Source organism: Anser cygnoides, chromosome 1, assembly GCF_040182565.1.
Source record: "Anser cygnoides isolate HZ-2024a breed goose chromosome 1, Taihu_goose_T2T_genome, whole genome shotgun sequence".
Classification (NCBI taxonomy): Eukaryota; Metazoa; Chordata; class Aves; order Anseriformes; family Anatidae; genus Anser; species Anser cygnoides.
The window spans coordinates 2238358-2264738 of NC_089873.1; the positions used below are offsets into that span (position 1 = coordinate 2238358).

The 26381-nt window shown below is 43.4% G+C and overlaps 1 protein-coding gene across 5 annotated transcripts in view; it reads right to left on the reverse strand.

The window, feature by feature from the left end:
* EXOC4 (exocyst complex component 4) overlaps positions 1 to 26381 on the reverse strand; it is a 381730-nt gene that overhangs the window by 90169 nt on the left and 265180 nt on the right. For all 5 annotated transcript variants that reach the window (XM_048062635.2, XM_048062633.2, XM_048062634.2 and 2 more), the window contains one exon: positions 12861 to 13080. In XM_048062635.2, coding sequence (XP_047918592.1) covers positions 12861 to 13080 — 220 coding nt within the window. The remainder of the gene's footprint in view (positions 1 to 12860; positions 13081 to 26381) is intronic.

The following is a 26381-nucleotide window of genomic DNA, read 5'->3' on the forward strand; positions in this document are numbered from 1 at the left end:
AGGCCGCGTTACCGCTTGGAGGCTATGATACAGAAACTTCAGTACGCATTTACGGACGCGCAGGCAATTCATTTCAATTAAATGAGATTTTGTTGGCTTGACAAACCATGCAAGTGTTGCCAAATTACTTTTAAGAACCTAAAAGACTAAAGTAAGCCCCGATACCCTCCAGCTACTTGGTGGTTTCCACTCAGCAGTGGGTAGATCCTGCTTGCTTGAGTCCATTTGTCATGGATATTCCTCCCTCATCTACCAGCACGTTCTTGCTTTCAGAGCATCAGATGCTTAATCTTAACCTCTTCTCGCTTTTCCTTTCTGTTTTTTTTTTTTTTTATTTTTTTTTTTTGATAGTTGGGAAGACAGTCACTGCTTTGTGGCATGGCGCTTGCTGTGAGCCCCATTCCACTTCCAGTGGTTACGGAGATCATTCCTAGGAAGGGCTAAAAATCTTCATCACAGACCAAAAGCATTGGGTGCTGCTTTGAGCAGGGACACTTCAGAAACGTAATGTGCTCCACTGATTTGAAGAGGCAATAATTAGGAAGCCATGGGCACATTCACAGCTCTGCTGGTCACTGAATGTCTTTGGGTTAATCAAACATACCTTCCTCCTCACACGTCTTCCCCTCTAGACTCTTTCACATCTTTGTAGACCTCCTTTGGACGCTCTCTAATAGTTTTATGTCCTTCTTATATTGGGGCACCCAAAACTGCACACAGTGCTCGAAGTGAGGCTGCACCAGCACAAACTTAGGGCTCTTTAAGGCACCCTTCCAACACCCATGCCCTTGTTAGGTTATAAATCTTCCTACCTGCAAAAACAAGAAAATTCAACCACTGAACCTCCCCTACTGTAAGAAATATTATTTGCTTTGCCACTTTTCCTAGAGCTCTGGCTGAGTGCTACAGCCAAAGTTTGGATGATGTTCTGGCTGCTCCTATGCAAACTGCTGCTGGTTGTGATTATTTCACACTTTGCCTTTACAAGCCAGAAAACAAGCACATCTTGTACACAAATTCGTTAGGAAGAACTAAGAATCAAGTCAAAATCTCCAAATCCCAAGCAATATTGGAAGGAATGAATACGAACGTAAAAACATAATTTCTAACCCAGCAGAAATCCAAGGTGCAAAATAAACGGTGAGCATTGGCCGCTCCCTTTGACCTGGGAATGAGAAAAAGGGCTTTAGATAAAGAGGCAGGCAAGGGCCAAAGAAATAGCTTTCAGATACCGCTTTGTTTTGATTAGATCTATGATTAGATCGCCTTTGCTAATCCGGGAGTGGGGCCTTCAAAACATTTCTTACGTCCCTAGAAGCCTGCAGTTGCAGCTGTTACACCATGGCACCATTTCCCTATGTCACCCGTGGGGACCCATCACCATGCCCTGATGGTCTGCAGACTGTGCTCCGTTGTACAGGCAGCAACGACAGTGGCACAGTCAAAGGGTCTCTAGGGAGAGTTCTTCAAGCACTCCAGGAAGACCCAAGACACAAATAGTTTTATTTTCAGGTCTGTGATCGACTAGCACGTGGGTGTGAGCACTGACGCCCTAGCTCGTGTGCATTTTTGCAGCTAAACCTCCAGGCAAACAGGTCAACCTTCACTACTTGGAAGTTTCTAACTACAAGAAAGGTGATTAATAATATTTTCTGATTTGTGGTCACCTCCAAAATGTGCCAGATGACTGTCCAGGCACTGCAAGCTCTCTTCCTTTTGACAAAATGTTTGTTTTTCCCAGCCGTCTTTCAACTGGAAGAAATACAGACAGATGTTGTCAGTCATCATTCATTCCAGAGAAACTACTGCAGTGATTTGGGGACAAACGGAGTAGAAAGCAGGTACATCTGTGCAATAAAGTAAGGAAAAGTGAAGTGACAGTTTTAGTTGAGGGTGAGTAGGTTTCCTCTGTCATGGGTGGAAATATCACAGTGGCTGGACACAGGACGGGGAGCTGCTGCAGAAATTTGGAATTGCGTTGTTTCCACCAAGGTGCAACGGAAAACAACATAGCAGGAATTAAATATGAAATGACATGTTAATACCAAAGAGGGGTGTTCAACCTGTCACCTACCTGCCCCTAAAGCACTTTCTGACGTAACTTTTCAAGGAGAAAATAGACAGTTAAGCAGAGAAATCTCAGTGCCTTTTTGCTAGAAGCGTTTTTCAACAATCAGAGCTCCTTTGGTGGCCTGAAATGTTTGGTTTGCTTCATTTTCAAGCCTGTTATTGAGGCTGATGCTATTCATGCAAACGGGAGTCGGATGCAGCTGAATGACTGTATCTTTTCTTGGCCTTTAATGTTTAAAACGACTGACTTCGGACATTATTTAGAGTTAATGGGATAGATCTCATCTCACTTGTGCTGGAAGAAATACAGTGTAACTCCATTGACTTCAAGGTCAGCTGAGATCAGAATCTGGGATACCATCTTCACACATTGAATGCTCTTCAATTTTCTCTCATCTTTACCTTTTCCAGCAGCTATAATCGGCACCTAATTAATTAAAATAGAACACAGCCCGTGGCGGGGCTTTCCCATAGAGTTATACCATTTCACTCTATTTTCACTCCGTGTTTCAGTTTACCTTAGAGAGACACAAAGTCTCCAAATGCTTTAATTAGAAGAGCCAGGCCTAATGGTTGAAATTCCCCAGCGAGCCCTGGATCGGGCCCACAATGACCGCGATGGGGGCTGCAGAAGGTGGCACCACCCAGCAGCTTTACGGAGCAGCCCGGTGGGTAATGCAAGGGAAGAGCTTTTACCCTCTGTAAGGTGAAGTTCGTGCAGGTAAAAATCACAGCACAAAAGCAGATCATTTGCAAAAAAAAAAAAAAAAAGTCACCATTCTGCTTTGTGTGTGTGTGCGCAAACCTATTATTATTTTTTTTTGGAAAAGAAAGGGTCTGTTTACAGGTTAGTCCTGGGACGGGAAACTTTTAATTTACTGTCTTCCCTCAGTTCTTTGAGATGTAAGTTAGAGTGCTATTAACCTTTACACTGCTAGCAAAGTTTATATGCTCTCACAAAAACCTTTCCCTCTGCCAGCAGAGGGAAGGAGGGGAAACCCACTGTGCGAGAAGGAATGCTCTGATCACAGCATCTGTGCCTCTGTTTTTTGTTTTTTAAGCTCTCCTGTTGACAAGTCCCTTCCTTCAAAATCACAGCTACTTCTCTGCAGTCCTCCCACTGAATGGGGCTTGTCAGGGAGGGGTGGCCCCTGAAGAAAAAAAAATAGCTTTCTACCTTTCCTTTTAACAATAGATTAATCTTTCTTTTGTTCTCTATGAGAACTAGGTGTCATATTTCAAAATGCACTTTTAAAACAGGTATAATTAGAGCTCTGCAAAAGGAAGGAGGCAGAGAAATTAGCAGCAAAAGTAGTAATAAAGGCATTTTAGAGCCTGCGTGAGCTGGAAGGTACTTCATCCCTCCCCCTCACAGCACGGCTACAATTACACTCCACGGTGAAAAAAAAAAAAAAGTAATTATAAAAATGAACTTTTCTTCAAAAAATGAGCATGTTGTTAAAGGATTACTCCTTTGAACATCCAAGCACTTCAAAAGGAGGATGAATTAGTGCTGACAACTCAATAAAGTAGCCATCAATTATTTAAAATGCAATGGCTCTTCTCATACAGCACTTCTGATTAGGAAAACATTTAAAAAATTAGAAATTAGAGTTATTCTTCCTAAATGAAATGGGCTCAGGCTTCAAATGCAAGGAAAAAAAAAAGTGACTTTCAATGAGCCCAGCAAGAGTGCAGGAAAGTTTATTTTCTTAAAGTTGTCTATGAAGCACGTTGTGTCAGATCGGATTTGGGATTCACAAAGCAAGTCAGGCAAAGGGAAGAGGAAAAAATATGTATTGTTGTGATGAAGGGGCACAACCCTGAACTGAGAAGTGCATGGACAGTCAAAAAAAAAAAAAAAAACACCCCAAATTAGCAGCGCCAAGTTTCAAAAAGCAAGCAATTAAACTTTGCTAGTGAAAAGACGGTTAAGAAAGAGAATCTCGGTGGGCTGTTGGCCACAGAGAGATACACGTCTCCTTTAAGTGCAGTTCATCACACTTTGCCTTTGTAGGTACTCACAAGTGGCTGCTAAGAGCCTTCTGGACACTGCAGATATGGTCATCCATCACAGAAACAACCCTCGAGAAGTCAAAACACCGATTTAAAATTGAAGAAACACCTAGGAAAAAAAAGGTAGCTGGAGGGAAGGAAGGAAAGCTGGGTGAAGTGGAGCTTTGGTGATTGCAGTATCTAAGCTTTCACACTTACTTTTTGGAAGCACTCCTGGGTGAACAAGGGCAGCTCTGCCTCTGCATCGCTGGGACGTGCCCTCCTGCCATGGGCACCATACGCTTAACGAGGTTACAAATGAAAAATGTGCAGCTTAACGTTTAAACAAACAGGAGTGCGGCCAAGCCAAATGGCTTCTCCTCTGGACATAAAGATAACAGGGGCTGTTTCTGACACCAGCTATGTGGGCTCAGCCATGTGAGGCAAAATGAGGATTTATGTGCACAATACTACTGGTGAAGGAGCCTGTCTGGGCTGTTCTGCTAATTAAAATAATCAATCAAGGCCTGTGACCGTAGCTGGAGAAGGTACATTTGTTTTAGTCCCAACTTATGGAAGAATTGACTGCAAGAAGAAAACAAATAAAAAATACAATAAAACATAGAGAAATCGTAGTGGTTTTATCAGTTCAGCAATTATTTGGTGAACTGCCACATGGTCCAGGGTGAGGATGAACACTGTAAATGCGACAGCAGCAAAGTTCCCTTAAAAGGGTTAATCCTGCAAGATGTGGATGCTTCTCTGTGTACCACTGGCAGCAGCAGGAGCTGATGTGCTCAGCATCTCGGAGGCGTTCCCGGTACCATACTGGCACATCCCATACACTTGAATTACTGCACGCTCCCATTGACTTCTGGCCAGACAGAAATAGTTGCATGCATGGTGAGTGTAGGATTTTAAACTAAAATCCTACCAAAAGGAACTAGAAAGAGGGAAGCAAACAATGCACGTAGTTTCTCCCATTACCCTAAAAAAAATACGTTAATTCAGGAGCAAAAGAAATGGGAAACCCTTCCAGGTCAATAGAGACTGCGTCAATGGAGACGGGATTAATCCAGAAGCTGTACAGGGAACTACAATGACACAGACAGTGAGATGTCCATCTTCGAGGCCAAGAAGACAGTGATAGCTTTTTTTTTTTTTTTTTAACTCTCTTTTACATTTCAGCCATCTCTAGTGTGCAAGAATTGGAGTATGTTTCCCTCTCCACTTTGGCTAGAGTCCTGCTTATCAGACTAATGACCAGAAAAAACAGACACAGAAAATTCACAGAGGCAAAGACAACCTCTCCTTGCTCTCACTCCAGCTCCCGGAGTAACCTTGAGGGCTTAACGCCCCTTCTGCTCCCTGCGAGCAGCTGATCCCCACAGCTTCGTGTTGGCCATGCGGCAATCCATCTCTCCCTTCGCTTCCTGCTGCTTCCCATATAGACCAAAAACTGAGGATGCCTTTGATAGCCGGTAAAGTCAAATACGTCTCAAAAAAGGCAGCTCTTGGAAGATCAGATTGACAGAGTGCTAATGTGGTTCCATCCCTGTCAGCAGATTTGTCAGAAACCATTACTTCTCTCCTGCTTGTCCACCAAAAAGTCCTGCAGCCCAAAGATCAAAAGAGACAGCAGCTGATCCACACCTTCCAACCTGCCCTGAAAACACGAGGTTTGACCCCATTCCAGCTGGGTTTCTCGCCACCAGCAGCTCAGGAGGTTGTGCTTTTCCAACCTGATGCTGCCAGTTCCCAAGGATGTTCAGAGCAAGTCATCATTTTTTTCAAACCCAGAGCTTACGGTTGGAAATGCAGCTTTCCTGGCCCGGGCAGTCTTCTAAAATAACCGAGCAGACACAACCCTGAGCAAGTGGAGTTAATGACATGAATTCACCGTGAAGTATTGGACCCTAGGAATGATGTTAGTTGATGTAGTACAAACACAAAGATTTAGTGAGAAAGCCATGCTAGAAAAGCAGTCTTTGAATAGCAAGTTTTACCAATTAAATTCTTGAAAAAAAAACATTTAAGATTTACTGATGAAAAGCACAATGTAATTGCTCAGGGATACAAGACTGGGTGATCTCTTTTTATTAACTGGTCTATTTTTCCCATGACATCTTTTGATTAGATTCATAACCCCTCCATAGACACTTTCATCTCTAGTACTGTCAAGATCACTGTAGCTAGATTGACCCTAGTAGCACAAAACAGGGAAGTATACTTTAATAACACCGGAATAATTTAAACCAGAGATCAGATATACCAAGATACAACCACAGGCAGAAGTGGATGTAATACGGACGCTGGATTACTGGATCTGCCTCACATTTAATGTAGCTCTGACACATAGAGCCACAAATCATCACAAGTTGGAAGGGACCCACAAGGATCACCAAGTCCAACTCCTGGCTCCACACAGGACCACCCAAACACCAAACCCTGTGTCTGAGGGCGGTGTCCAAACACTTCTTGAACTCCATCAGGCTCGGTGCCGTGACCACGTCCCTGGGCAGCCTGTCCCAGCGCCCGACCACCTCTGGGTGCAGAACCTTTCCCTAAGCCCCAGCCTGACCCTCCCCTGTCCCAGCTCCATGCCGTTCCCTCGGGTCCTGTCGCTGTCCCCAGAGAGCAGAGCTCAGCGCCTGCCCCTCCGCTCCCCTCGTGAGGGAGCTGCAGGCCGCCATGAGGCCTCCCCTCGGCCTGGGCTGAACACACCAAGGGCCCTCAGCCATTCCTCACACGTCTTCCCCTCTAGACCCTTCCCCATCTTCGTAGCCCTCCTTTGGACACTCTCTGATAGTTTTATGTCCTTCTTATATTGTGGCACCCAAAACCACACACAGTGCTTGAGGTGAGGCCGCCCCAGCACGGAGCAGAGCGGGGCAATCCCCCCCCTCGCCCAGGCCATGCTGTGCCTGAGGCACCCCAGGGTGCAGTTGCCTCCCTGGCTGCCAGGGCACTCTGTTGACTCATGTCCAACTTGGTCCTGATCAGAACCACCAGATCCCTTTCCATGGGGCCCCTCTCCAGCCTTTCGTCCCACACTCTATACATATATACAGGGCATGTCCCAGATGCAGTATCTGGCATATTCTCTTGTTAAACTTCATATTGCTGGCGATTTCCCAGTCCTAGAGTTTGCCAAAATCTCTCTACAAGGTTTCTGTTTCTTCAACAGTTCCTCCTAATTTAGTTTCAGCTGTAAACTCAGTACACATTTGAGTCCTTTAAACATGAAAACATTAAAGAGAACTGTCCCTGCAGTGGAGTCCTGCAGAACCCCAGTAGTGACTGGCTGCAAACCTGACGTAACCCCATTTACTACAACCCTTTGAGCCTGACCCATTTACCAATTGCTCACTCATTGTATTATGTATTTGTCTATGATACGTTTTACATGGATGTAAGAGCTGAACTGTGTGCAGCAGGCTTCGCATTTCCACAAAACAAAAATACTATGTGGTTTAAGTGAAGATTCTTGGTCTGCTTTGTATATCATACACGTGACATAATAAAGGACAGAAGTCAAAAAATGTGGCTCAGGAGACTCAGGTTAGACCTACGAAAAAACCTTCCAGCAGGAGAGTAGTGCAGAACCATTTCCCAGAGAATCTCCATCCCTGGAAGTTTTCAAGACTTACTGAGAGTCGTCCTTCCTGGGCAAGCAGCTCACATGGTCCTGCTTGAACAGAGGGGTTGGACCAGATGACCTCTAGGCATCCCATCCAACCAAAAACATTCTGTGATTCTGAGAAAAAGCCTTGACTGATCTGACCTGGTGTTGGCCGGAGTTTAGTTTTGTGCTGGAGGTTCAGACAGATGAGATCAACCTCCAGCGGTCACTTTTCAACCAACATTGCTATGATCCTATGACACTGGGTATGTACATATTCAAACATGGTTATTAAATATCTAGAAATACTGGTAATGATATCTATCATATATAGATACTTGGTGAGGTGAACAGAACAAGTAGGTGGTTTCAGGTAGCACCATGATCACATTTTGCACCCAACTCCCACTGCTTGCAATCACGACTTGGGCTTTTACATTTCTCTGCGGTGCTAATTTCTAATAGAGCACGTTCCAGGTAGATCAGCCGTGATTTTGCTTGCTCTCGAAAAGTTTGTTTAAATGAGGAATCCATTCTCACATGTTCTAGATAAAAATCACATGGTCAAGAGCAGCTTAGTGTTGAGTCTCCGGTCATGAGAGACATGGAATATTAACCTGGATTTACAAAGACGGGTTATATGGATTCTGGCCAACTCCAACGCAGCGTTGTACCTACCAGTGGAAGAGACACCCAGTGGCTGCAGGGATTAATAACAGGCCACAGAGACCTCACATGTGCAACTGCTTCCTTTGGGTCCAACCTGAGTCACATCTTTAGCATGGTTTGTGCAAACTGACTTTGCTTTTCCACTCCTGGAGAGGAAGAAAACAATTCTGCCTGCAAGGAATTCTGCTTCAATAGGAGTACGTGCAACTTAAAGCCATCTCCTACCTAGGCTTTACTGAATGTGCATGTTAAACTTGATTTTTAAAATAAATTGAAGCACTGCCATAATGGTTTGCCTAAAGCTAGCAATTGCTTTTATGTAACTTACAGCTCCACGATCAGCCTCAGTGGAGAACTTACACATCTGCAGATGACTTACATGGGAGCCTTGTAAAAGCTTCCACAAAAGGCAGTAACTACTCTAAATGTTTCCCCTAGAGGAAGAATTATCTAAAGAAATATTTAAAGGAATAGGGAGATTCAGACTCCCACAGAGAGATTTTTGTCTCTCATTTCCAAATGAAAAAGAGGATTCAGGACTCTAGGGTTCAGCTGGAAATCCTGCCACTGACTCGGTCAGTCTTAACCTCCTGACATTTTGGCTGTACAGACAAAACAAACACACCACATGAGAGATGAAAACACCTGCAAAGCACTTCATACTGTTTTAGACGCCGTGTCACCATAAAATAGTTGAAATGCAAGGACCAGAACCGCAGGTGATGCCTCTGAAGCTACACTTGTCCCTGAATGGGAAAAATCCAATTGATCAGCCAAGCCTGGTCCTTAATGGATTTTGATTGCTGGAAGCCAGCCTGAAAAGACAACCAATTTGTTTACACTAATAAATAATAACATCTACTTGCTATCAAAGCATGCACCCATGACTACTGGTGAGCCATTTAAATGCCACTCACTGTGACCGTTCTTCTTCTTAATACCCAGTAATTTGACGGGAAGAAAACATGCCAAAGCCACCAGCGACATCTCCTTGGAAAGTCACAGGCGAGTGACTTTGTGCGCAGGCTAAGCGGTGCGGGCGATGGGGTAATTAGCTCCAGCAAGTCATTATCCTGCAAACAGCTGCACGCTCTGACTTCCGAAGGAGGTTTTTTTGCTGGGTTTTCAGCCGCTGGAGCACTGCCAGAGAGCTATCGTGCCTGTCATCTGCGTAATTCTGCGCTAAAAAACAACGGTTGCACTGATGCTTTGAGGGAAAATCCTGCTCTGCTGGTACAGGGTTTTATGATGGAAGCAACGTGCGCTTTTTGTTGGATGGAGACGGGGCACCACATGTCCAAGGCCACTGTTAGTTGCGCCCACCTAGCTGGGAAGATTTATCACTTCGACACGAACCGTACGAGAACAGGCTAGAGAAAGCTGTCGAGCTGCTTGTAGCCTAATTTGGTATTGATTTAAACAATTACAGCATAAAGTTTAATGTGGAATAATTCTGAAACAAATTAGTTTCATGGTTATTCAGTCCCTCTTAAAAGGAGACGGATTTACAATATTTTACATTTAAAGCTGGAAGAATGGAAAATAAAACAATCCTCCTCTTTAACTGTAGTATTTACAATGGGTAGCTGAATTTTTTTGGGGGGGGCATAATCTTTAAAGAACTGGATTTGTCTGTGAGGATATGATGGCAGAGGATGCTAGAAAACCTCTCATCTCTAAGCTAATTCAGTTCAAACATGTGCTGATAGTTATCAAAAAGCAGCTATTATCAGCCTGTGCAGTGGGAACTGATAAATCCTCGAGTCGTGTTCAAATCACAGCTCCAGCTCCTGTTGCAGAAGCTTCTGAAAGATCTTCAGGATAGAAAGGAGTGGGATGGCTGAACCATGAACCCCTCCACGAACGACACGAGGCAGGAAAAAGTAACACAGCACTGGGAGAGACGTGCAAGGATCATTCACGCTACACACTATATTTTCATTGTACCCATGATGCGATGAGGGCAAAGATTTCAGGCTCTAGCACTGTCAATGTAGAAATAGCCCTTTTTCTTTTAATGTAAAATCAATAAAATTATTTTAGGGAGCTATTTGGATGACTTGGTTCAAAGAGGCAGCAATTTTTCTTCTCTTTCACAAAATTACCCTTCTATAATGTCGGGAACAGGCAGACCTTCTGACCATGTACATTTTGACCAAGAATAATTCCAGTTCAAAATTATTTCCATCCATCATGAGAAATAAATTATAGGGGCTGGCCGAGAAAATTCCAACCCATTCTGTCTCTTCAACCCCGAATGAACTTTAAGAAAATGTATTGATATAACACATTGTCATTGGCTCCCAACGAAGCTACAATCCACAGAAATACATTACTGCATTAAAAATCCAAAACAAATTTGTAAGGTTAACAGCCCTCATGGTCCTGTTCCAAAGCTTACATGCTAATATTACTATAAAATATTTTCAGCTCTCGATAAGGTCAGACGCCTGCGCAGGCTGAGTTCAGGCTCTCACCCGCTTTGATTCTCAGAAGACAAAACAAAAGAAAGGCAAACAATACACAGTACAACACAATACACCAAATTATTTCTATTATCCCCAAATTAACTTTAAGCAACATCCACAATGGAGCCTTGAAACCACGAATAAGTAGAGTTTTGCTTTTTATTGTAACTCACAGTTTCAATCTTCAGATAGTTTTCTTGTTGCGGAAGCCAGAAGTGCCCTAAATTTTTTTTTTTCTACCCTGTTCTGAAAATCAAGGTTTGGAAGACTTCTACAAGTGTCACAGATTTGTCCTATTTCTCTTCTCCTAGGCACTTGCAACGGTGAGGAATTACTAGCACTGCAGATAATTGTAAAACAAGGGTGTATTTTGTCATTTCTTCCCCACTCTGCCGTGTTCCTGCTATCCCTGCCCAGCCAACGCTTTTGAGTTCTTGATCTATAAAACTCCTTCTGTTCTCATTAAAGTTGTTTTCAATACTCAGCTGTTGTTTCATAACCACTCCTGCTGCGATTTTACTATAACATCTTACACCTGATTGGCAATACTTTCGCAGTGCCAAGGGAAAAAAAAAAAAGACAAATGTCATCAAATCCATCTTCAGCTTACAAGAGGGCTCAACACGAAGACACCCAGCCATAAACTGCTCTCGTTGCAATGCCCTGTTGTAAACTTACATTGTGCATGCTCAGTGAACAGCGAGGCTGAAACAATTTTTATGTTGTTTTTTTATTTACAAAGGGCTTTATTCATCCACCTCTCAGTTGTGATAGCAGAGTTTGAGAACGCTGTTAAAGGTGTATCTTGGGAAGAAACTAGCCCAGGGATGCTGTGCCTGCTCCAAGACATCATTTTAACTCGTGGAGATTTTCTGAACCACGTAGAGAAGATTCTGGCTCCCTTCTAAGGATCCCATTCCCCTCTAAAGACTTCTGAAAACTCTCAGAAGGAATCTAATTTTGCTTTGCCTCTGAAAGAACCATCCCATCCCCATCCCCAAAGCATCCAGATGGGCACAGCTTTAGCAACCATTAAAAAATGCAGAAAACCTAAGGACTTCTCCCAAATAATAACACTAACAACAGTTATTGCTGTTATTAGATATCATTAAAATATGCACATATTTTAAAGATATAAACTAAGGTGGAAAGCAGCCGTACAAATCCTAGGAGATGCACTAAGTTTCCTAAGAACATTGTAAACATTATTGATCCCTGAGGAGATGATTTTATAGATAAGAGGGAGTTATTTAAAAGGATTAAAAGAGCTTGACCCAAATCACAGCAAGAGTTGGAGCTGACAGTTAATTCATTCCTTTTAGTCCCATGCAACAAGTATAATATAAGAATATTTTTCTGAGGCTTCTGAACTGTCCTGTTACCCATGTAGTTAGGCTGAGAAGTGTGTTTATTGCTATTATCACTGCTCCACATCAGAGCTTTAAAATCTGTTTCATAAGAGACCTCTCATATAAATACTCTTAACTTCAAAGCCGAATCTCTCCAATCTCTCTTATCTGGCTGAGGAAGCAATACAGCTGCCTTGCTGCACCAGCACCACATAAATCACAAACACACTGCACTTGGGAGGCAGCAAAACCTCCTCTCTGCTCCTCCCTGGTAGTTTGCCGTGTGTGTTTAGCCCAATCGCACAGCTCTGTGATTTGTGAGCATCCCCAGAACTTCTAAGGGAGACACACGTCATCAAAAACCTTGAAAATTAGCTTTTTTGTAGGGCTTTAAGGCTGGTAACGAGTCATCATGATGACAGCCAGGTGCTTTAATAATGGTACATGTCAGGAAAGATGCAAGGATGCCATTAGTTGCACATTTGGTATATTTATCAAGAGAGACACACTCACCTACACACCTGCGTGTAGAGACTGGGAGAGGAAAGACTATATACACTAGAAGCAACACTGCAAGAGACTGCAGTTAACATTAATAGACAAATTTTGTGTGTTCATGTCAGATACACAACCGGGTCATGGTTAGATGGACAGTAAGAGGCTGCTGGAAGTTCACTCAGCTCCTACCTGCAGGAGAGGCCTCTGCACCCCTAGGATCTTCATGGTATCTGCATTAGCCAGGATCTTCAGGGGATCAGATGCCTTCGTGACTCCTTCGATTTCCTTATTGATCTCAGCCAGGACCTGATTGAGGAAGATGTTCTTGATGTACATGGTGAGGAACTCACGGAGCGGACACTGTTTGGCTGGGCCGAGCTCCATGGCGTGCTCTATCTCCTTGATGAATCTGGAAAACACAAAAGGAAGAACTCAATGTAGTTAAACCACGTAGTTAAATGTGTTTGTGTTGCATTTCCAATTCCTACATCTGAGAGCCAAGCACCGGCAGTGGGGGAGACAAGACAGACTATGACATGAGGTGTGAAGCGTAGAAAAGATCTATAAGGTGGCCACCAAAATATCCATAAAATGCCAACAGCTCGTGAGACCGACTCGATGGTTGGGGAAGGAGAACCGACAAAATGGAGAACTGGTGAGAATCCACACCCCACACATGAGTCCTGTTTAGCTGTTCAAAAATCACTGACTTTGCTCTACTTGAGACATACTGGCGAGACCACTTCTTTTAAAATAAACCCCCCAAAGTAATCAGGATGTCAGAAATCACTTTGAAAAGGCAAACTTCCTTCTGGTGTTGGTCACTCAATTCCCACACTTGAGTTCCCCATCTCTAAAATGAACGCAAGTATATTCTAGTTCAAAGTCTAGAGATACCAGGAAAAAAAAAAGAAGCAATGGAATGTATATTATGCCACTATCATACTGCATTATGCATGTCTGTATAATGCTATATTTTTATTATGCGTTATTGTTCCATTCTAGGATCCCATTCCTGTGTGTGCAGAGCAGCATACCGATTCCGGGAATATTTTAGCACAAAATGTTTGCCATCTCCTCCTGCAAAATATCTTTATCTCAGTGATGCCATCTGTTTACCAGATAGGAGTTTCTTCTAGAAACTACCCCATCATTTCTTTCATTTACGTTTGAGGCAACAAAATAAGTCTCAAATTTATATATATTTAAATAATTCAATTTTTTATATATTTAAATAATTAGGGATTAGTATCAGTGGTCCTAACAGACTGAGATATTCTATCTAAAAGAGAGAAACATGGCTGGTATTTGTATTGCCTTCGTCATCACTGCATGCACGTGCCTTGCTCTCTGTTATATTTTAATTCCACTTCTGGATGGGCTGGGATCGTTTTCATCTTTGATTTACAGATTAGTAGCAGAAGCAAGTGTTTGAACCTGGACCTCCCAATGTACGTGGCATCACCCTCTGCACCCTGAAAGCCACCTCTTCTTCACTACAGAAGATTTTTTTCTCTCAACTGACACATTTCAAATAGTTTCAGAGTGGTTAGCATTTACTAGGGATGACCTAGCTAAGTCATTAACTTAGGGATGACTTTTGGGGAATAATCTTATCCCCCAAAACTTCAACGGGTTCTGCTTCATTGCCCGTACATTTTCTGTCTCCACGTTCAGCATCGCAGAGGCAGCTTCCCTTCAAAGGACTGACCCCAGAGCTCCTGTCAATCGTAGCAGCATGATTTCTTTCAAATCTAAACAATTTTGCTCCCTAAAGCCTCTGCGGTGTTGACTCCGTCAGTCCAGAGCGACGCATTTTGGTGACGCAGGTGTTGCTTCTGCAGAGGGACCCTTCGCATTAAGTCTGAAAACCGCCTCGCCAAGGAGAGATGCTGCATGGAGAGAAGTGCAGAGGACGGCAGTTTTACTCCCCGGCTTTCACAGATCGATAATGTGAATAGGCTTTATCAAACGGGGAAGCTGTGGAGTCATTTGGGAAGGGAGCAGTGCGACCACTCCTGGGCTTATCTCCGAAATAATAGGACTAATGTCACCAGCTCTGAGTGACAACCGCTGATGTTCTTAAGGGAGTGCTGTCAAGGTTGATGGAGCCACATTAAACTGACTTACTGCATTTTTTCCGTGTCAGCCAACAAATTTGTAATATTCTCCAATTTCTCTGTAACCTTATTTACACAGTGCTTTTGATGCACAGAACTCATAAAAAAGAAGTGAATTAGCTCTTATAATACCTGCACCACGTAGCCAAATACCACTGTATCTCTTTCAGATGGGAAAGGAGAGACAAAGCAACCTGCATTTGAAATAAGCAACTTTCAATAAAGTGAAGGGAACAGCTCACAGTTCTATAATCCTTAAAAATGCTTAAAAATGGCTAAGCCAACACAAATGCAAAGCAACTTTTAGAGGGAGAACGGCCACATACAAAGTTCCAGCAAACTAGAAGAGCTCGAATGTGCTGACCTACGGTCAACTCCTTATCCCGCAATAGCTTGATGGTGTTTCTAAGTGTTTCCCACAGCAGAGACTGAATTGCTTGCGCGAGGCCATAGGAAAGGTCAGTGCTACCAAAAGGTGTAATTAAGAACTTTGGGCTCCCAGTACCTGGCATTAATCACCAGCTCAGATCTCTCCTAAAGACCCACGCTTCAATCTCCAGCAAACTTTATCTTCATTAGAAAACTGAATTCTTGGTGGTTGAAATGTTCCAACAGGCTTTAATTTCTCGGCGTAAACAAGACAACAGTGGTTCACTTAATACTGGTAAGGATCAAAAAATATATCCTTATTTTACTTGATACAAACCACGAAGTAATCACAGATTAGGAGAAAGCTACTAGATGGCAATGACTCTGCAAGAGGGGATTTTATGAGTGCTCAGCAACACTTGTGATAAAGAACAAACGGTCAAGAGCTTAGGAAAGCAGATTTAAACTTGATAGCAGGAAAAAGTTATTAAGAATGAAACTGTGCATGGCACGGAGGACTAGAGGATATGGATGAGAGACGTTAAGTTTGAATGTTCAAGGATAGCTCGATTAAATGATAATGGTAATGAAAAACAGACGCTTTCTGAGGTCTTCATTTAATCAAAAGATCTCCAGAGAAGAAAATGGAAGTAGAGAAAAGGTAAAGAAAAACGTATGGATGTCTGAGCATCTCTTGCAGTGGGGAACAGCCCTAAAAGTTCAGAGATTTCATACTCCAGTGGTACAGCTACACTGCACAGCCTAAAAGCAGGAGGAGGATGGGGGTCCTATCTGCTGTGACATGCTGCAGTTGAAGGACGACCTGTCCTCATCACGTCGTCACCAGCCAGGAGTCCTAACTGCTGGCGGTCCCAGCGAACACAGCACTCGAGGCAGCGACTGCTCAGCTCCATCCTGCATCCTGCCAAGGGGGAAAACCCCTTCGAGCACGCTACCAGGGTGGCTGAGCAAGATATAAATGTAAAACAAAAGATATAAATATCCAAATACAAATGCACAGCAGATTTGCACCAAGAATCCTCCTACCACTTTACACTGCAACGGTGATGCACTATATGTGTTCTGTATTGGCAGGTTTATACAGACTGCCATCAGAAATAGATTATTTATTGGAAAACATTAATTTTACGTATTTCTTAAGAGAGTTGAGGATGCAAAATCGAACACTGACAAGACTGGGAAAGAAAGGATTGGAGTGACTTGTGTCACCCTATTTTGGCCTGCTGTGCACGATGTCGTGGTATAATTACAAATTACACAGTAGCGCACTATTGCTCTCATCAGCAGATCCTTGTCTTGTCTCAGGAACCTGAAGGTCAGTGTTCAGACGGGCAATGTCACTGGGCTCGGACCCTGCAACCCTTCACTGCATGGCTGGAGCAATGTAGCAGCAAATCCGTGTGATGTGAAATGAGAAACTTCTGCCACTGAGTCCCACCAAGCTGTTGGCACTGAGCTTCATTCTTCTTGCCTCTCATTTCTTCAGGAGACTCCTGCTTCTGTGAACTTGGCCGTAAGTTCTCTTAATTCTCTTGGCTCGCAAGCCCACTTGTGCATCCTATATTTCTCCTCTCTTCTTGGCACTTCGGGCAGACAACACCTTCCTGCGGGCAGAAAGAGCCCTGCGGGTATGGGAGCCCAAAAATCACGGCGAGGGAAGGCACCCTTGGCTCAGGACCTTTGCAAGGTCCTTGCCCTTAGCTTGGTCCTCTTTATGGGCAGAGCTGTGCCCATCCAGAAGCTTAGCCATCATGAACTAGAAGCTTTCGACACGGGTGTGAGCACTGCACTTCTCCAAAGGTGCGTAACGAAGCCAAAATTTTGGTGTGCTTTCAGAGGAACGGCGAAAGGCCCAACCTTTACACAACAGCTCTTACTGAGAAATGCGAAGATGCAAATTCCCAGCCTGAAGATTTTCCACAGAAAAGGTCACCAGAATTTGCTAACATGTGCAATGTATTTCTTCTCTTTCTCAGAAAGAATAAGTATTTTAGAGATATTTTTTCTAAAAATAAATCTAGCCCCAGTTGGCAATTAAAGACCAGCCAAATTACAAGAAAGTGAGGTTTTATAAATGGGAAGCCTTGGGTGGCATTAAAGACCTAACAGATATTCTCTATTTTCTGCTTCACAGACACATTCACAGTCACACGCGGTGTTATTTATTTATTTAAAATTCAAATACTTCTGGTTATCTTATCCTAACATAATTTAATCTTTATAAGAAAAAAAAAATGTTTACCAGTCAGAATCTAAGAAAAATATTCTAAAAGTACTTCCCATAAATGCTCCCATTTATTCATACACACCTGCCATGTAACTATTAAGACGTCAGAAAAGCAATATGATCCGTGGCTATCCCAGAGATCAACGTTTATGTCCGTGTGTGAACCAGCATACCTGATAAGGAATCACACTCTGGTCGATGATACTCTTAGAGAGAGTAAGTAAAAATGAAAGCAGTGGAAAGTTCTTAGCATTTTCATGAAGTGGAGCACCAAGGGAGGTAGATCTGGACACACAATGCGTGCATGGCTCTTCAAACGGGTTTTGGACATACCTGCACGTGCATCAAACCAAATGACCAAAAAAAACCTCACCACGATGGTGAAAGGCTGTGTCACGCAGGACTTTTATCCCCTGCTATTTTCTTTTTACTCTCCAAAGAGTGAAATTTGAGATAAGGCTCCCTGTAAAAGCAGGCCATAAAGAAGGCCTTGGAGGAACAGCTTTATTCACATTTCATTTGCTTTGATTATTCTACTAGAAAAAGAACCATTCGGTTGTAATATAGTAGGGTTTCTGAAACAGTATCAACAACTGCATTTAAAATCATCTCTCACCGGCACACAAAAACTGAAAAAAACCTATAAAGGTGAACATACTGTGCGGGTATATTCTCTAAATGCCTGAGAATGAGCCACGTGGCACAGTTGGGATAGAAAATTCCCCTAATGCCGAGCAATTACACTTATTTATCATAACTACTGTAGTTTCCAGACCTACAAAATGCAAAGATGCTTTATCTGAATAAAAATGCGGAGAGAGGTTTGTCACCAGTTTTTGGATAATGGTCACTGTAGATAGTCCTGGTAATTGTTTCAGATCCTAAAAAGGCTTGTTGGGATGGCCTGAAGAACACTTTTACACGATGTCTGGCTAGGATAGAGTTCTTGAAGAAAGCAGATGAGTTAAAAAATAGAAATCTGCATCTTATATTGAATTCAGAACCTGCATTTTCAAAATGATGCACGATTTTTAACTTATTTTATCTTCCTATGAAAGCATTTGAGGTGATTTGTGGCTGCAATTAAGCATTCCCCTTAGACAGAAAAGCACTTTCAGTAAAATGAAGTATCTCTTTGTAAATGACAGTCATTTGGATTAAAGAAGAAAAAAAAAAGGCAAACCATTTCACAAAACTTAATTCATTCTAACTCGCAACTTAATTGCCTATGAGTACTGTCTTACCTGGGCTGAAAGTGCGTAATAAAAAACATAAAGCCTAAAAAAGCTATATGGATTGATTTAGAAACCTACAACTTTCACCTTCCCTAGGCTTTCTTCTGTCTTCTTGTTATCAGATCTCTTCTAAAATACCATTAAAAGAAACTGAAGACATGTCATTGAAAGTGCATAACATCAACTACCCCTTTTTTTAATGATGATAATGCTACCTGAAATTCCCTTCTCAAACAAATGAATGACAGCAAAAATAAAAAGTTCCAAAACCTTATTACGATTTTTTTCTTTCAGACATTCTGCCCAAATTTGCACTCCAGCTTGTTTAATTTTCACATGACACTATAACTGTTCTTTTCTCTCGGTGATTGAAGCTTCAAGTAGCCAGAATGAATGATCTGGTGAGCTTCCACAAAGGAAATATCAGAAAGCCTTTGAAGTAGACACTGGTTATGGACAGAACGGCAAATCCCAAACTGGTTGTTCAGACTCAAGGCAATTAGGGATAAAATATCCAAGACTTTAGGTTCTTCAAGGTCTGAAAGCACATTCAAACTGAGGACACCTGGAAGACCCTGGGTTGTCCATTCCCCGCCGAGAAAGCCTGCCTACTCCATTAGTGGGTGTTTTGGGAGATGGTTAGTAGGTGACAGCCGGCAATTATGTTCTCCTGCCAAACTCTTTGATAGGCACATCTCTGTCTCCTCATTTATTGCCTCTGTGATAACGTGGCCAGGCGAAGAGATAATTTCAATAACCGTGCAACCAAACTGGTACTACTGATTTAAGCTGTAATTTCTGCATGCCATTAGTTCACATACTGATCTGGCTGGAATGAAACCTAATTCTCCTCCATCCCACGGCGTGGTCCATCTTCTGACCCCTCTTCTCTGCCAAAGGGAGATGACCGATGTTCCCAGACCAAAAGGTACTGACCACCACATTATGTACAGAATACTACAAATACAATTAAATTAAAACATCCACTGCAGCTCACAGACCAGAGATCGTTTTTTTATTGAAGATCAATCCGGTAGGTACTAAAGTAACAGAAAGCTCATTATTTTGTGTAAAAACTCGACGATAGGGAATTATTTTGGTTACATTATCACTTACCCCAGGATTGATATTTCTCTGAGGAGCATGGTGCTGATAAATATCATGGCTATAAATAAGATAATAGAGCGGCTTCTGTGCAAAGTTGGTACAAAGGGAGTTGTGTGCAGGGACAACAGCAGGAAAAAAGGTTTAAGCTCTTCTCTAGGTGACCCAAAATGTGATTATAATTATAATTATAATCACAATAAAAGTATAAACAGTGCTGGGACACTCAATGGTGATTTGACTATGCAAAGTGTATTTAAACCCTTAGCAAAAACAGACGAATTACTTTGAAATATTCTGAAATATTACATAGTACAGAAAACACCCAGGAAGGTAGTGACTAGGAAAAATCACTAGTGTTAACAGAGAATAACACATTTGGAGTATTTTTCACTAAAATACTAAGTTTTCAGCTTGAAGGAACTTACTGGTAGTACTGGCCAGACTGGTCAGCATCAGGATGAGTTTGACGAGAGGTTTGGGCGAATGGTCAGATTATAAAGTCAGTCCCCGTCCCTCCAGTCCCCCCTCGTGCAAGCAGAAATCCCCACTCAAAATTAGCCTGACTAGGTGATAAAAGCTTCTGTCCCCATAGAGCAGACAGCTTTAGCTCTGGAAGATGAAAAAGCCTAGAACTACTTTTTTTAACAGCAGCTATAAGAATATGAGATTTAAATAATTTATTTCGGTCTTGTAGGTGCTCATCCACAAGATCGAGGTAAGTAACACTTCTCTCCCATGCAGGTGTAATATAAAAATAAGTATGTCATCGCCTCCAAGGTACTACAAACACCACACACTCAGAAAAAAATAATAATATTATTTAACAGTCATCTCGTGTTATAAAATATTGCTTATTTAGTGCTCTCTTAACTCTTGAAGTGCAGGACTTTCAAGCAGCAGACAGACCAAGTGCAATTTCTTATGATGTCTCCAGAGGGGAATATTGGCTAGTGTTTGGACCACAAGATGCAGAGTCAGAACTAATCAGATCTAAAGTTTCAACATGTAGAGAGATGCGTATCCGAGCTTGAACAGACATCACACCCTGCTGCTCCCAAGCCTCTCTCCAAGCCGCCAAGCCAGAACCACAAGCAGTATTAGCAAAGCCATGGAGGAATTTTGTGCAGAGATGGAAACTCGAAGGCAGATTTTAAGGGGTTAATTACAACTTTCCCAACTGCATAATTTGAAGAGCACCCCACATTTCCATACCCCTCCTCAGAGTTTCAAAACTGCTTTCATTTGCTTGCTGGTGGGAAAGAAATACGCGGCCAGGTGAGGAAGAGACTGAATTTCCAAGCTTTGCTGTTGCAGTCAGCACTCAGCTTGCTGTATTTGGAGCCCTAGCAGTTACTGAACACCTTCGTTAACAGCCTTCAGTGTGGGCATGGGTAAAAACATCCTTCTGCTCTGCTTCAGCTGCACAACGGCAGCACGGGGGCACTGCTGTAAAGCCTCTTCCTTGCTGTTCATTCTCATCTTGTCAGAGGTAAATCCCATCTGCCAGAGTGGCGATTCCCTCAGTGAAGCTGGCACAACAAATTCATGCATGGCCAATGTTAGCAAGAGCCTACCTGATGGAAAGTTCTGCCATCTCACATCTTCCATCCTCTCATCTCTTGCGAGGGCATGAGCAAGCTTCAGGACACAGCTGCATTTCCATCCCACGCAGGAGCTGCCAAACCTCTGCTAATATCCAGACGTGACTTTCCCCAAAGTGGTAAATCTAAGCGAGGAACAGCCTGGCGGTGACCCTCACCGAGAAATGGAGTTTCAAAAGGAAAAAAATGACAAAACTCGGAGCTGTTGCTATGAAATGCAAACTAGGAAATGCACAGCAACATCACAGTCCTAGGCAAAGCACGTGAAAATATACTGTACAGACCACTGGAAGAGAGCTACGCTACACTGCTTAGAAATAGAAGCTGGGTATATTTTGAGCCTTGTTATAAATTTGTAAAGGCATTAGCTCCACTGGCACTCACTTCTGCAGAGTTAAAAAGCAGTCTTTTGGCCTGTGAATTTACAGCAGCGAAAATCTATCTTTATTCCCCTTCTATCTCTAGACGCTGTTCTTGCAAAGATGTTATTTCCCTTTCTGCAGATGAAACAGAGCAATTACCGGTGCCACAGATATGAATTTATACATCTGGAAGACCCAAGAGTGGCTCCTTCCGAGAGCAAATGCAGCACAGCTGCTCCTCTTTGAAGGCAGGCAAAAGGGGAGTAACTCGAGCATGGATCCCATCAGCTTGTTCTGCTAACGTGGACGTTATAATAAGGATAAGGATCACGGGTGCTCCTGGAGCAGCAGCTGCTGGTGGAGGCTGGGGGGATTTGCCCCCCTTCCCGTGGGCACAGGGCACATCACACGATGCAACTTGTCTCCTGTAGGCCAACGTGGCATCTCGGTGTGTGCAAAATCATCTCCATCTGCTTGGTACGGAGGAGTCATCTCCAACGTTGAGTCACGACACCTCAACTGAGGCACGGTAAATGGTTGGATGTGTCCCAATCCTTGGTGTAAAGCACAACCCTTGGTGTATTTGGCATGCAGAAAGGGCCAGGAACATGCGGCTGGGAGGCAATAACTCATCATAACTTGGTTGTTGTAAATATATGCTCAGTTGCAGGACTCAGTCAAACGTCTCCTCACCTTGCCCTGTCCTGATGCACAGTCCTCGATCCGCTCTCCGTAACGTTTTCCCACCATGCTGTCTCTTTGTGATGACTGCCTAAGAAGTGCCCAGTAGTGCTCTAATTTGCCCAGCAGTGCCTCGTTATTTATTACAGAGGCAGAACAACTGCTTGACATTTTGATTATTCACAATAACGAGCAAACAAGAATCCTAACTACTGATGGTAACACTGGTTGGCTGAATTCTGATGTAACTCTTGGTACCAACCTAAAATACACCCCAAGGTCATGTTTTAAGCAACAAGAATTAGCAGGCAATGCTTATTAACAAACACTGAGCAAAGAGAAGATTTGCCTGTCTTCTACAAGCAAAATGTGGCTGCCGTTTGGCCTCTTCGTTCCCTTCTGATCTCCCAGTCCACATAAAATACTGGAGGGATCTGGCACTTTGGAGCAATTTATTTATCCTACATGGCGTATACCCCATCAGAGAAACCCATAAACCCACACCTTCTCCTGGAGAGCACCTCTGTGTTAAGGGAAAAATGGTGGCTGGAGTATCTTTAGCCCAGTGTGGGATGTAAAAGTGATGTCTCTGGTTCCCCACAAGAGTCGTCCCTTGGCGTTGGCCTTCCGTCCCTCTCAGGCAGACAAATCCAACTCCGTGCGGTTTGTTCCACACCTTGACAGAGGTCTGTCGGATCAAACCTAGAAAACTAGAGCTCTGTTCACATCCTAAAGACCCCCTGGGGCATATTTGGTAAGAGACGGGTTTTCACCCTGCAGCACCACGATAAAAAGGCCTTCGGATGTCACCGCAGAGCGGGGCGTCATGCCTGCTGTCCTACACAAGGCCGCACTTAGGTGGGACCACACGTGTGTCCGTGTGTGCAGCCTCGTATCTGCCCAACCTACACGGGCTCTTTTGGGAGCTGACTTCCACTTTTATTCCACGCGTCCCCTACAGACTCCTAACTATGCTGTGAGGCCTCGGAGTTCAGTCTGAGAACAGATATAAAGTAGCTTCGGTCCCTATATGCCGCGAGCCTCCTTTTAATCCTGTTGAGCATGTACCAGCTCTTTTCAATGCGAGTCTGGAAGTAGGAAACCTGTGGTCAAACGCTTGTGTCTCTTCCTCGTTTATTGAGGAATGTTGTGGGGTTGTTTCGGTACACGGAGCCTCAGCTTCCCCATTAATGAAACAGAAGCAGTGCTACGTGCTTGTAGGGGTGAGGCAGGAAGCGATGAATGTTTGCAAAACACGAGATCCTCAGAACTACAGAGGGGTACGGTATCATCAAGACGCCAATGAACCACAGCTGTGCACATCCAGGTAAGAGGAAAATGTAAAGCTAACGGGGACAGCAAAGAGCTGCGGTGTACAGCTCAGCAGCCAGGCAACAGGCTTCACCGTCAGCCTGAAGCACGGCTTTGATGAGCTGCTACTTTAACATTTGTCACAGAAAGAAAAATTAAAAAATATATATTATCTTATGTCTTTAAAGTTTATATGAAACTGGGCAAACACTGCTCCTACACACAGCCACCCCTTTTGTCTCCTCAAGCTGCGCCGCCAAATCTCTCCCCTCCAGTCCCTGAAACCACCAGCTTCCAGCCCAAAATGAGACTGCTGTCGAGCAAAGCCTGCCAGTTGCCTTGAAGTTACAAGATTGCTTCATGATGGAGATGATAATCCAAAATGACCACTGAACTAAATTACCCGCTGTCGATCCATTTGTAATTTAAATCCAATCCTGCAGAAGCCAGAAGATAAATGTACTAACCATGGTCAATCAATCTCTCTCTATAGAGAAGTTCTGTGATGCATTTATTTTACGTGAACCCTGGGCATGCGTATGCCTGGAGGCTCTTTCAGCCCAGCTCTGACCATGGGAGAGTTAAATCCACAGGATCCCACTGCTTTGCCTGTTTGTGACTTGCCGCATCGATAAGGACAGTGCTCTGCTTCCCGCAGCACCACAAGAGGTAGCATGACTTCGCTACTGCTGATGCCTTTGGCCCTGTGCAAGGTAGAAAATGCACACAGCCTTGCTTAAGAAGCATTATAACTTTAAACAAACTTGACAGTCAATTCTAAATGAATTCCTGCCTATTGCAGAGAAATATCGTGAGGTTTCCTTAAATGTGCATAAAACGCTTTAGCATCATGCATCAATAAAGATGTTAACAGAACCATCACATAATGTCTTCCTATTACACAAAGCGATCTGAAATATGGAGTTCACTAACTTCAGCTTCTCCTATTAAATCCTATTTCCTTTAATGCCATATCACATTTAGTTTGTTGACCATCACTGAAATAGTGATACCCCCTGCCTGAACTTCACATTCTCTCCGAAGCACAACAGCTTTGTAAAAATTAACTTATTATTCATATTATTTTTAAATGTGATCTGGTGGCACATTCGACGTGCTCAAACCCCACAGCTCTCAATCTGGCTTCTGTAAAAAGTAACATATGCTGACTATAAATCTTTAAAATGGCTCTATTAATAGAGTAGCTGTGGTGACAGCTTTATAAATGGGCACCATCTTTACGCAAACTGTTTTTTATTAGATTGCATTATAATGATTTGTAATATGAATGCAAGGATGGATTCTGGAGGGGACGGAAACCAGCAACAACTCGAGCGAGCCAGCGGTTTCGAAGCCCGTGAACGTTGGGCGGCAGATTGTGGGCACTTGCAACAACAGACACCATCAGATCAGCTTTGCTGCACCTCTCTGCTCCTCTGATTTTCCCGATCAGATAGCAAACAGTCTAATAACTGGCTCTGTGTCTGGCAATCCAATTACTTCCTATTTGCTCTGTGCTGACACTCCATTAAATAAGCAGACAGATGGCGCGGTCTTTCATTAGCATCCAACTGACTGATTAGCCTCTGGTGTGCGTACTAGGGTACAGCCAAACAATTAAACCAGGGGTTATTCCAAAACACACTTGGGGCAAATGAAAAGCCCGATCTAGGAGATCAGAAGCTCAGAACCCACCCTGGGATGCCCCAAAGTGTAGGGGCTTGATGGAGCTGCTGCCTCTAGGAGCACGTACGGCCACATGCGGACATCCCACCATAGCCACCCAACGTACCCACCACAATCGCGTTGGCATCTCCAGGGAAGGGTGATGAGCATTTCTGGCTGTCCTCTCTGCAGCAGTTGGCTTTCCTTACAGCTGACGTGGAGAAATGGCCAGGAGGCCTGTTGTAACCACCTGCTGAAGGATCGTTGCAGCCCACAGCCCGCACCCTTGCAAGGATTTGGGAAACGCAGTTGTGCGGGCAACCTTGCTTTCTTCACGTGCCAACACCACTGCCATTTCTCAACAAGAAATAAGACAGTGTCACCCAGGAAATCTGAGGCAGAGAAACACAGCCCTCCGTCCCAGTCCATGTCCTACCTAGCAGTTCATCCCTTAACCCTCCTTGCCACATTTTAATCCTGAACCCAATGCTGTGACAGATTTTGTCCCGAAACACATCAGGTGAGGAAGAGTAACACAGATCTTAGATCATTTCCAGATTCCTTATTGCCTAACCCAAGGATCTGGATGGGACAATATTTGGCTAATCCTAGAATCATTAAGGTTGGAAGAGACCTTCAAGATCATCTGGTCCAACCACCCCCCTACCACCAATGTCACCCACTAACCCATGTCCCTAAGCACCACGTCCAACCTTTCCTCGAACATCTCCAGGGACGGTGACTCCACCACCTCCCTGGGCAACCCGTCCCAACGCCTGACTGCTCTTTCAGAGAAGAAATCAAAGAAGTCATTCTTTGTTTCTCTAAGAGCTAAGTTTACCACTGGTGAAAGTCTACTCACACACTAAAAAATACTCATCAAAGTATAAAAGAGGTGAATTTTACAAGGAAACTGAGGCAAAGAGTAGCTATTACTGTACATGTGAGAACAGGATGTACGTGTACAACAGAGGTGTAGAAATGAGACCATAAAAGCCTTCCTAAGGTCAC